Source organism: Mustela putorius, unplaced genomic scaffold (assembly GCF_011764305.1).
Source record: "Mustela putorius furo isolate JIRA1106 unplaced genomic scaffold, ASM1176430v1.1 tig00000832_pilon_pilon_pilon, whole genome shotgun sequence".
Taxonomy (NCBI): Eukaryota; Metazoa; Chordata; class Mammalia; order Carnivora; family Mustelidae; genus Mustela; species Mustela putorius.
The window spans coordinates 1,090,859-1,102,859 of record NW_025421491.1 but is presented as its reverse complement, the minus strand read 5'-3'; the positions used below and the strand labels follow the sequence as shown (position 1 = coordinate 1,102,859).

Sequence of the window (12,001 nt, the reverse complement as noted above, 5' to 3'; positions counted from 1 at the left end):
ACGCCACAGTCTGCCTCCTCCAGCTAAGACTTGAGGCAACCTGGGAACAGGAGGGCCTGGCAGAGCCCACGACCCACGTGTGCCAACAGTTCGCAGCAGTTTACTTAAGGCCTCGGAGCTGTGCTGAAAGATGCATGCGCCCCTCAGAACGCAGCTTCTGCAGGGACTTGGGGACCTTTATAACATATAATGACAGGAAATTTAATTTTTCTGTGAACGTGCCTGATTTTTTCCATGAACTTGTCCTCCCAAGATGACAGCCTAAAACAGCTGATCCTCCAAGTTAACATTCCCCAGAAATTTTAACACTATTCACTTTCACCACAAAAGACAGGATCTGCCAGGCCAATTTCAGTCCTGCCCCATGCACAGATCCTTAACTAATACTTTCTTACATGACAGTGGACAGCAGCTGGACACACTGCCCTGTGTCCGAGTCCAATAGGCTCCCACCCTCGGGCAGGTGCAGGGAGCCATGCGGGGGGGCTGTGGTCCTGGCTCTGTGCTGGAGCAGTAAAATCAGCAGCTGGGATGTTCCTCAGGTTCCAGTGCCTAGCTGGAAAGTTCCTGGCTGGAATGTTCCTCAGGCTCCAGGTCACCTTGCCCAGATAAGTGCACATGGAAAGCCTGAGGCTCACTGACAAAACACCATCCAGTAAATCCGGGCAGGCATTCTCAGAATGATCCCCACAAAAGCCAGTGCGGTGAACAGGAGAAAGTTCCAGAAGAAAGGCAATCACTTACATTTAACGCCTGGGTGAACATGATCTTATTGCACACCAGGGGCACGGTGGTTACCATCACCATGGCCAGGAGTCGAGGCAAGGGGATGAACTCTCTGGTCTGAAAAGCCCGGGAAATGTCCGGCTGAGCCTCATAGATCTATGAACAAGAGAACAGAGAATGAGGTGATGCAGGTTCCGTTTCAGAGCGGCGGGTAACCGTAGACACCCCACAGTGAAGCTGTTCCAATGAAACGATTGCAGTGATAAAGGTCCAAGGCCGGCCGAGGAACAGGGTCCGGAAGATTAACCCCTAAATCTACTTATTAGAGAAAAGTCAGGTCACGAGACTGTTTGTTACCAGGGCAATGACCTTCAGAGCAGAGCCCAGCCTGCATCCTGGGGAGCCCTTTAAAACCTCTGATGGCAAGTAAGTCACTGCCGGAACTAACAATCGTGTTCCTCACCAGCTAGTGCACTTGACGGGCACCTGACAGATTACATCATCTTTTCAATACTTCATGACAACCCTTTGAGGTAGGGATATTTTACACTAAAATAAAAAATTTACTGCATGACAAAATTGGATGTCAATAAGGTTAAGTGATTTCCCAGGGGCAAATGCCTAGGGAGCAGTGAAGCAAGGACTCGCACCCAGGCCTGCGAAGGCCAGGCACTTGCCCCCACCTTTCCCTGGGGAGACCAGCACCATAGGACCTCCCCAGAGGGGTCGTGGCCACAAGGCTACCTTCCCCAGAATGAGGGCAAAATGCCCTTCTTCTCATCCCAAGATACACATAGGGATTGTATGCACACACACCTAAGAGATAAGAGGGAATACTTGAAAAAACGCTTGTTTTATGGATAACACCATGCCCAGGTCGAGGCACAAGAAAACAATCCTAGATATCTCATCATGAAGCAGACCACAGATCAGAGCTTAACTGAGCCCGGCAGTACTGCCAAAGAATGTGCAGCAGGTACTCCCACTGTGGTGGGTAAAAGGAAGCCGAGGTCTGAGACTAGAAGGACCTTAACAGGGGAGCCTGGGTGGCTCGGCTGATTAAGCGGCCGACCCTTGGTTTCAGCTCAGATCATGATCTCAGGGTCCTGGGATCGAGCCCCACATCGGGCTCTCTGCTCAGCAGGGAGCCTGCTTCCCTCTCTCTGCCTACCTTTCTGCCTGCTTGTGATCTTTCTTTCTGTCAAATAAATAAAGTCTTAAAAATAAAAAATAAAAAAAATCTGGATGAAGGAGAGGAATTCAGCTTAATAGATTCAAAAGGCATCCACCTCCAAACTCAGCTCCGTTAAAAGCAGAATGTCCTCAGAGAACCAGGACCCCACCCTGACACGATCTAAACTACCCCCCGAAGAAAAGCTGAAGGAGTTCTCTGTCCTAAAGTTCATGGGCATTTCACTCTCCCCCGACCCCCCAGCCACCTCCCCTCGACCCCCATCCCTGCTGCTGACGCTTGGCCCACCACCTAACCCCCTCCACGGCAGCCGGGCTGTCACCTTGTTCAGTAGTTTGATGTTATTGGACCACGTGGACTTCGCTCTCGGGAGAAAGGAAAACGTGACTTCCTTGAAGTACTTGTTCAGCAAGTCCGGGCACACCCTGAGGATGCTCACCACGAGCTCGGCCACCAGCTCGTCGTCCGGGGCGGTCTTCAGACCCAGCAGGAAGTGCAGGAGGGTCAGGTTCCCGCCTCTGTCGGAGAAGGACAGGAGAGGAAGGTCTGCAGGGAACTCTCACACGGCGCTCAGAGCTCGGGGTGACAAGCAGCTCCTCGAAATCGCCCTCGGGAGACACAGCTGTAACTCAAGTGATGGGCAAATTGCACGTGTGACTCGTCCTCGAGACACAAGGTTTTCATGGCCTGGGGGGGGTCACTCGCTCTCCAACAAAGCGCTGGAATTTCACCCCTCTATTGCTGAGTGGCTCAGAAAGTCTCCACTTTGTCCTGTTGGCCATCTCTCCTTCCCGCCCTCAAGTGCCATTTGACTTTCAAGGAGGAAGAAATGTCCTCTCTCTCTACCCCACTCACCTACCAGTCTGCCCAGACCCGCAGGGAGGAATCCACTCCCAGGATTTCCCTGTGAAATTTTACCGACCTCTCTCCTCCTACGGCACATGAAAATATACCTGGGAGTATGAAGTATAAAAAATACAGAGGATGTGTTTTTCTTCTGAAAAGATTTTTTTTACATGAAGTGCTCATTAGCTGCCCCAAGTCCATAGTGCCACAAAATTATTTCTAAAACAAGACAAAATGGCACAAGGTTTTTCCATAGATTTTCTGCCTCCTCTGTTTCTAACTTATTTCAAATTCCTATGCTTTTACGTAGTAGGTGCAAGAAGATAATACAGGGAACAAAATCTACTGTATAAAAATATTAAAAACTTGTCCCGAAGTTGGCAGTTTTCAAAAGTATAAAATCATAAAAAGAAAAACCAGGAAAACCCATGGACATTAAAACTTTCCCTGGGAAGTCATAAAATCCAAAAAATCTGAGAATAAAGCATGCCACGCTGATAGCTTCTAGGATCCTCACTGTTGTGTACTCCCTTATAAACCAAAACTAAGATAAAATATGCAGCTTTACAGACAACAAAAAAATTTTCAAAAATTGAATCAGAATATAATTTTGATCAGAAACCTATCCTTCAAAAAGCTCAAAATTCTTGTGGTGCCTGGGTGGCTCGGTCGGTTACAAGTCTGCCTTCAGCTCAGGTCTTGATCCCAGGGTCCTGGGATCGAGTCTGCATTCGGTTCCCTGCTCGGCGGGGAGCTTGCTTCTTCCTCTGCCCCTCTCCCTGCCCCTGCTCATGCCTGTGCATGCTCTCTCTTTCTCTCTGATAAATAAAATCTTGGAAAAAAAAAAAAAGTAAAATTCTTAATATGAAAATTTCATAAGCAAAACAGTTCATGCTGCATGCTGTCAAATGAACACAATGCTAATTCTACAAAGTGCACTACAAATACTACACACATCCCCGTCATTTCAGTCAACAGTGTCATCAAATGAATGACATTGCTATTTACACAGCGTGCCACCCTTGCCGGCCACCACTCCTGGCAGTCACCATACTCTACCTCCCTCTGAGGTGGATGCCAGTTTCGTTTCCATTTTACAGATGAGGCAACAGAGGCGGCGAGAAGTACTGTGGAGGTCTCAGAGCTAACTCCAGAATCTATTCTCTTAACCTCCATGCCAGGGGCTGGCAAATTATGGTCCGCCCTCTGTCTTTATAAATAAAACTTTATTGGAACAGTTACACCCATTTATGTCCACAGCCGCACGGGTACTCTGATGGCACAGCTGAGCGGTCACGATGCAGACTGAATGGCACACCAAGCCTGAATACTTACTCTCTTTCCCTTAGAGAAGAAGTTTACTAAGCCCTGCTTACGCCAGAATTCCAAACACCCACTGTGTGCCAGGCACTGTCCTGGACAGACCAGCCTCTTGTTCTCACTGATGCTCGTCTACTGGGTGACGAACAAGTGAATAAATAAATGTGCAAGGTGGCTGGCGCCACCGTCAAAAGCAAGAGCCGGGCAGAAGGACAGTGACAGTGGAAATTTAAAGGCTGCCAGGGAAGGCCTCTTGGAGGTGGCAACACGTGCAGGGAGCCCTGACTGGAGTGAGGGCACGATCCTTAGCAACTATGGGGGGAACCACACACTTCAGTTTTCTCAAAGCTTTCCGTCCACATCCCCACAAGCAAAATTCCCTTCCTCTCCCCAGAGGGCAAACATTTGCTTTGGCCCCTGGCTTCAAAGAACTGACATAATCCAGAACTTATTTGAACGGACCTACATGCCACAAGTTGACTCCTATATGCTCATCAAATGATGGTCTATTTTATGGGTCCTACTTAGGGGGAGAAACACATGTGTTTGAGGCATCGCATTATCTGCTGTTAACTTTTAGCAGGCAAGTGAGCTGATTTTTGATGATAAGAGAAAAGGTACACTATCATAAAATGAGGTTAAAAGAAAAACAATGATGTGGCAAGTTAATTCGTAATAACCTCAGAATCCAAACAAATCACAAGGAGAGGGAAATTTTCACTGTATTATCCTATTCTGAAGAAATCAGTCATTTCTTGCCTGGGTGAAACTAAACCAAACCATCTATATCTTCATAATAAAATGTTACAGAGGTGAAAAGAAAAAAATAAGGCTATTCACAATGACCAGAAAACATACCCAATACTTTTACTGTCGATGGGAAAAAAGCAGGTTGATAAATCCGACGGTAGGCTATTTTGGTTATTAAAAACTAGCAACAGACACATATTATAGTGAGACTAAAAGAAAGTCTAAAAGGACATAATCCACCAGCTGTGGACTTCATTTCCTCACTCATGAAATGTCACCGTCATCGTGCAACATGAAACAAAGTGTAAAAAACCGAATTGTGAAAACCTTGCTCACTAGCAGCTGTTTCTGAGGAGAGGAAGGACTATTTTGCTGTTAACAGGTTGGGCTTGGAACCAGATTCCCTGGGTTTCAATCTGAACTCGGCCACTCCCAAGCTGAATGACCCGACCCCTCTGTGCCCATTGCCCTTACCCGCTAAAAGGGGGTAACAGTGGCTACCACCTCAGGACCTCGCTGAGGCCTGCAGAGCGGCCCACCCTCTCTGGGGAGGCGGCTGTTAGGACTTATCCTCAGACCCCGCCAACGCCACAGTGTTGAGCGAAACCCGCAGCCCCTCGCTGGGTGAGACAGCCCTGGTCGGTGTCTAAGTCAACAGCTACCCTGAGCCCTGCGCCCCAAGGGCAGTATAGAGCAGCCTCTTTCTGGGTCTCCAAATGTTCATCCCTAAGAGGAGTTCCTCAGTTGTGAGCCACCACCATCCCATCATTCCAAAGACGTCCCCAGGGGAGTCACGGACGAACGTGACGACTGCTGAGGGACACGCACTCAGGGTTCACCAGGGCCCCGCCTTACCTGCCGAGGGTGCCGAGAGACGCGTCATAAAAATTAATCCCGTGCTTGAGAGAACAGCACAGATCCATCAGGAATGAGTGAACAAGCTCCCTCACCATGGTTTTCCCCGCATCCTCAGCAGAAGCCTGCAAGGGTTTTTTTTTTTAAAAACTCAATGACAAGCTCAAGTTAATAAGCCTCGGCAACAACTACAGAGTAAAATCTGGACAATCCCACACACCTGACGATGACTTATAGCTAACATTTTAAACACTTGGTATCATTCAAGCACCAATCAAGATTTTTAAAAAAAACTCTTAATACAAGGACTCTAGAAAGAAATAATAAATTAAATAAACAAGAAATTAAAGAAAAAAGCAAACGAGCTGATACAGAGAACAGACTGGCGGTTGCCAGAGATGGGGGGTGGGGGGGGGGGTTTGAAAGAAATGGATGAACTGTTTTTGTTCTAAATAAACTGAGAAAGAAAATATTTCCTTTTCAAGCTGGACAAACAGGGAGTTGCTGGAACAAGGAAGCACAGATAACCAGATATTTCGTGTCATTTCTTATTGTTTCCAAGCACTTGGCAACGTGGGTTCTCATTCCGTCTTTACAGCTGCCCCATGCATCTGGCAGGACAGCAAGGACCCAACCCCCCTCCCCCGCCACCCCACACGCAGGAGCAAATTGTGCGCAGCACAGCTGAGCTCCCTGATGGCTTAGCGAGAGCAGGGCAGGCCAGCATCGGTCCGTTATTAAAAAGTCTCTCTTTACAGCATATACTTCAGTTACAAAATCATTTTTTTAAGCTTCTCTTTGCTTGTGTGCTGTGATACTGGGGACTAGTAAGAAATAAATATGGTTGACCTTTGAACAACACAGGTTTGAACTGCACAGTTGCGCTTCTGTGGACCGCTGGCCTCAAATACTGCACAGTACTATAAATCTATTTTCTCTTATGATTTCCCTAATATTTACTTTTCTTCAGCTTACTCTAGCAAAACAATACAGTATATAATACACATTAACATACAAAATATGTGTGGATCCACTGTTTATGTTATGGGTAAGGCTGTCAGTCAACAGTCGGCTATTAGTAGTTGAGTTTCTGGGGGGAGTCAGAGGTCATACATGGATTTTTGACTGCACAGAGCTGGTCTCCCTAAACTTGAATTTGAATGTCCTCACCTATAAAGGAGAACCATTAAGGAAAAAAAAAGATTAAAAAATACTCTTAAGAGGGGCAAGTTTAAACCTGTATTTTTAAACGAGCTTAAGAATGACTTAATTTCTCTTGTTCTTTTGAATAAAATTCCACATTTGGGAGTGTTTTTATGAAGCCTCCGAGGCTTCCTGGTCACAGATCATACAAAACATGTTCAAAACAAGAGGACGTGGGCAAGTCAGAGAGAGAAAAGGAAGTAAAACACAGGGCCCATGAGAGGTAAATTACTCTAAAGTTCACAGGAAGTCTGAGCGCTCACCACTCTGGCCAAGTCCACGTTCAGAAACACCCTGAGGAAAACTGAAATGAGCAAGATTAAAAGGTACATGGGCCTCGGGTCAACTTGAGATCAACTGGTCTAATTCGACACTTGAGTAACGATTACAAAATAAATTACACATATCAGGGGGTGAGGAAATTGGGGTTTTCCTAGACACTCGGGATCCTGAAGTGAAACCAACAGGCCTTGAAATTCCAAAAGCTGGTATGGAAAGAAGGAAAAGAGGATGCCAGTGAGAGGAGGAAGAGACCCCAGAGCAACAGCACACACGGACTGGGCGGCCCCGCAAGGAGTAAGACCAGCATGTCATTCAACCAAAAGGAGAAAGAGTTTCTCCTCTTTAAGGGATAATATCATAATACCTCAGAGATTAGAGAATAAATTCTTATAAAAAAATAAAACTTAAAAAATCATATTTCACCTAAGTGGAGAATTCACAGAACTATAAGCCAAGAGAAACAGATCAGACGGGAGGCCTTTTTTTTAAGGCGGTAGATCCCTCAGCCGCCAGCTGTGAGGACCACACGCTAACGGCGAGGTCACCTCAAACCCAACAGGACAGTACCTCGACATTGTCCAGGCTCACGTCAACAGTCCCGTTCCAGCTGTAGAGAGCTGCTATGTGGGTCAGGAACTGCCCGGTAAAGAATCGCACCTTCTGGGTTTTGGTGATATTTTTATTGTGAACTACCTGAAAACAATAAAACCAATCAATTTCCAGGAACTTGATTTTTTTTTTTTAAGATTTTATTTATTTACCTGACAGACATAGATCACAAGTAGGCAGAGAGGCAGCCAGAGAGAGAGGAGGAAGCAGGCTCCCTGCTGAGCAGAGAGCCCGATGTGGGGCTCGATCCTAGAACCCTGACACCATGACCTGAGCTGAAGGCAGAAGCTTTAACCCACTGAGCCACCCAGGTGCCCCACAGAACTTGATTTTTAAGAGTGTTCCTTGTGTCTCATTGTTACAAAAATCATGCAGGCCTATGGCAAAATGTGTGACCAAAAAAAAGGGAGAAACATGAAAAATAAAACTCAACAACCTTCAAACCATCCTGGGCCACGCACAGTGGGCATGGCGGTTCATCTCCTTTCCGTGCCTCCCCCCGCCCTGCAACATGCACTACATGTGCGTACATACCGTCTGGCTTAGGTTTTTTGCCTCTTTGAGACTATACTTATAGTTTCCTGCCTACTTTTACTTATATAGCATGAGCTTTTCCCACATTATAAAAAAACCCTTTAGAACCTCTTTTGGGAGGGCTGAATATCACTCTAGCCCATGAATGACCCTAATTCCACCATTCCCTGGGGTGGGGACCATTAGGCTGTTTCTGCTCTGGCCGTCATCAGCATCTCTGTACAGAGTCTTCCCTGCATCCTTGATCACAGGCTTGGAAATGGGGCACCCGTTCTCAGCTCCACCCCACACCCACTCCCAGAACCTCTGGGGATGTGGCCTGGGTGTGTTTCAGATTTGCTTCCTGGGTGCTTCTCAGGGAACCTCCCACCACCCCCAAGTCTGGGAACATTTTTAAGACCTCTGGTACATTCGGCCAGACCTGTTCTGACACTTCCTCCAGGAGAGTACCTGATTCAATGCATCTCTGCTAGCACCGAATCTGTTATAAAAGGTCAAGGCTAACTTGACAGGTGAAAAAAACCCGCATCTCCTGGATTCTCAACCTCAGCACTAATGATGTTTCAGCCCTAATAACTGGTGTAGGGGACTGTCTTGGGCACTGTAGGAGGCCGAGCGGCATCCCTGGCCTCCACCCACTAGATGCCCCCGGACTTCTCCAGCCATGACGACCCAAAATCTTTCCAGTCCCTTCTAAATGTCCCACGGCAGGGGAGGGGGGGTGATGTCACAAAACCACTCCCAGCTGAGAACCACAGTATTAAACATACTATGCCGATTAGCTGTTTTTATGTGGACTGCCAGTTTGTGGCTTTCACAACTTTTTCTGTTGGGAGGGTCATAGACGTTTTCTAAATGATCACTTAAGTTGATTCTGTACGGAAGACAGAGATTCAGCCGGTTTTAAAATTCCTACAAGATGCTTGTAAGAGGCAGAAAATGCAAAGTAATTCAAAATGACATTTTGGTAGGTGTGTAAATGAAAAACAGCTGTAATTTACAGCTCACAATTAATCCAACGGCTTCCCGTGAAAGAGTGAGCAACAGGTTTTCTCCTGATGGGATGATATGGCAGCCTTAAGAAACAATCTTCCATTCCACCTATACAACAACCCCTGTGTTCTAAACCATTACAGCCCTGGGGTCCTGCCAAATACAGGAGCAGACCAACAACAGGAACACAGAGTAAAAACACGTTGTACCTTTGTTTTCAGCGTGGATAACAAAATATTGATAGTAGAAATCCTGTCTTCCTTGATGCCTGAGCTAAAAATGCAAGGAATAAATTCTGCAAGTAAAAAGTTCAATGCATTAAACTCAAAAATATTTTGAACATGAGAACAGATGCAAGAACATTACTTCTTAAAATGGTACAGCACACACGCTATTTTCTTCCCCTCCTTTTTTTTAAGGTTTTGTGTTTTTTTCAATTCTACAAGTTCACAGTAGGATAACCACTTCATGACATAGGAAATTAGTATCCGTAGGTAAAACAATGATAGAATCATTAAAAAAGTTCAGAAGTTCTGGTGTTTTACTTTCCTTTTCTCATATTAAGTTAAATAAAATTAATTCTGTATGAACCATTTGAGTGTATGCCATGATCACAATTTTGCTAAATGTCTCTCCCTTTGCTTAGACTTAATCAGCTGTATTTTAAATCATTTTATTGACTGCGGGCAGAATTTGGGATAATCTGTTGGCTTTCTTTTGCTACTTCTGGATCCCCAAGGACTCAGCCACCACAGCCGGACACCAGGCACTAACATGCTGGTCACACTGGAAAGAAACATCCAAACAGTTATAATTTCACTTGTTCCACTGGTGCTCAGTGGGCACACTGACTTTCTACAAAAGCAAAGTCATTCTCGAAAGAAGAAAAATTGGAAAATACCAGACAAACCGAAAGAATGAAATCTGCAGGGAACCATCACTCTGTTACCCCGAGGTTAACACTGTTAATATCCAGGCTACTAGTTAACTGTTAACCTTCTGCTAGAACCTGTTGCATTCATGTTTTTATTAAAATGGGATACTCAACGATTTCACAACTGAGTTCATATCCAATCACATACTGTTTAAAGGCTGGCGTCAGGAAGCATATTTCTACCCGTTTTAACTGCTGCTTTCATGTCAGCACTAGTCGTCAGTTCGCGCACTCAGTCCTTTGCTGGAGGATAGTCAGAAGTCCAAGTTTCAGCTAACATGAGAAAACAGCCCCTAAGAAAACCTCCACTCGCCTCCTTCATTCTTCCCTTAGGAGAAACGACTAGACATGAAATGACTGATCGAACCTTTTTAAAGTTCTGATGTCTTTGGCCAGAGTGCATCGCCAAAACACGAACCGAAGTGCATCCCTGCCCCATTAGCAGGGTCCGGGAATAAGCCCAAATCACAGTCCTTTAAGGCTAGATGGCGGGGAGGCCTCAGGGGAATTCTGCAGAACTTCGAGCCCTGGCAGGAGCCGGCCACAAGCAGGAAAGGCAACTCATCCACGGGGCTGCTTCCCCAGGGCAATGTGGCTCCCCGCACCGATCCAGGCTAACGACATAGAAGGTGACCAGCACCCACACCCTATTCTTAAATGGTCCCCGGCAGTCACTGGAGAGAGCTCAGGTCTCCCACCCTGGGGGAGGTGAGGGAAGGCTGGAGATCTGACCGCACGGGGCCACAGGGATCACGCCGTTCCTCCAACAGCTCCCAGAGCTCCGCAGGGACAGCCCCCCACCTGCAGACAGGGCTCGAGCCCAGGGGATCGTGCGGAGCGACGGCCGTGTGCTAACTGCGGGCTAGGGCTGCCACTCTGTCTTACGGAAGCTCTGGATAAAATGCAAGTGGCCCTAACAGCCTGGCTCTAGGGGGACAGCCACCAGAAAGCGGCGCAGCTGGAACTCTTTAGCTCTGTTAGCGATGTGCTGGTAACACACAGCAAAGCTCCTGAAGTCATTAACCTTTAGTTCTTCAAACGCAGTTACTGAAGAAAGCCAGGCAGCCAGGCTACGAATCTGCGCAGGGTCTGGAACCAGAAAGCCTCCTTCGTGTGGGGGAGTCTCTGAAGCCTGCATCCCTCCTTCGTTCGGACATCGCTCGGCATTCCAGAGCGCAGAGCAGGAGTCCCTGGGCCACTCCGAGCTGCACTGACAGAAGCTTCGCCGCACGTGCACCCTTCAAACTCGTGCACGCAGCAACTGCAAAAGCCGCAACCTGGGCTTTTCAACCTGGGAAAAATGCTTTGCGGGAGACTTCCCGAAACCAGTCGCAATCAGGCTTTGCTACGAGACAAAGAGGCGCACGTACCTTTCAACTCCAGCACCTGCACTATCGTGCTGTCGTCGCCGGCGATAAGAAAGGAAAGAGCGAACTGAATGTAGGCCAGCCGGACGTCGGGCACGCCCTAGGGGACGAAGGAGACCGCCAGTCACCTGTGTATCCACACGCCGTCCCCCAAGGAAGCAGGGACTTGGCGGCTCACGCACCCTTCCCATCCCCATGAGAGTGAGGCCTCCAGGCTGGTGCCATCAAAAGGTTCAGAGTCTAAAACCAGGAGTGGCCCAGTCGGTTAAACGTCTGCTTTCGGCTTGGGTCATGATCCTGGAGTCCTGGGATCGAGTCCCACACGGGCCCCCGGCTCAGAGAGGGCTCTTCTTCTCCCTCTCCCTCTCCCTCTGTGTGCTCGCACACACA

At 47.4% G+C, this 12,001-nt stretch overlaps 1 protein-coding gene across 1 annotated transcript in view; it reads right to left on the bottom strand.

Annotated features, from left to right (window-relative positions):
- URB1 (URB1 ribosome biogenesis homolog) overlaps positions 1 to 12,001 on the bottom strand; it is a 68,241-nt gene that overhangs the window by 45,744 nt on the left and 10,496 nt on the right. Inside the window, exons 5-10 of the mRNA XM_004757502.3 lie at positions 11,615 to 11,711; positions 9,520 to 9,605; positions 7,742 to 7,867; positions 5,690 to 5,814; positions 2,241 to 2,436; positions 745 to 882 (exon numbers count right to left, since the gene is read on the bottom strand). Of these exons, the coding sequence (XP_004757559.2) occupies positions 745 to 882; positions 2,241 to 2,436; positions 5,690 to 5,814; positions 7,742 to 7,867; positions 9,520 to 9,605; positions 11,615 to 11,711 (768 nt within the window). The remainder of the gene's footprint in view (positions 1 to 744; positions 883 to 2,240; positions 2,437 to 5,689; positions 5,815 to 7,741; positions 7,868 to 9,519; positions 9,606 to 11,614; positions 11,712 to 12,001) is intronic.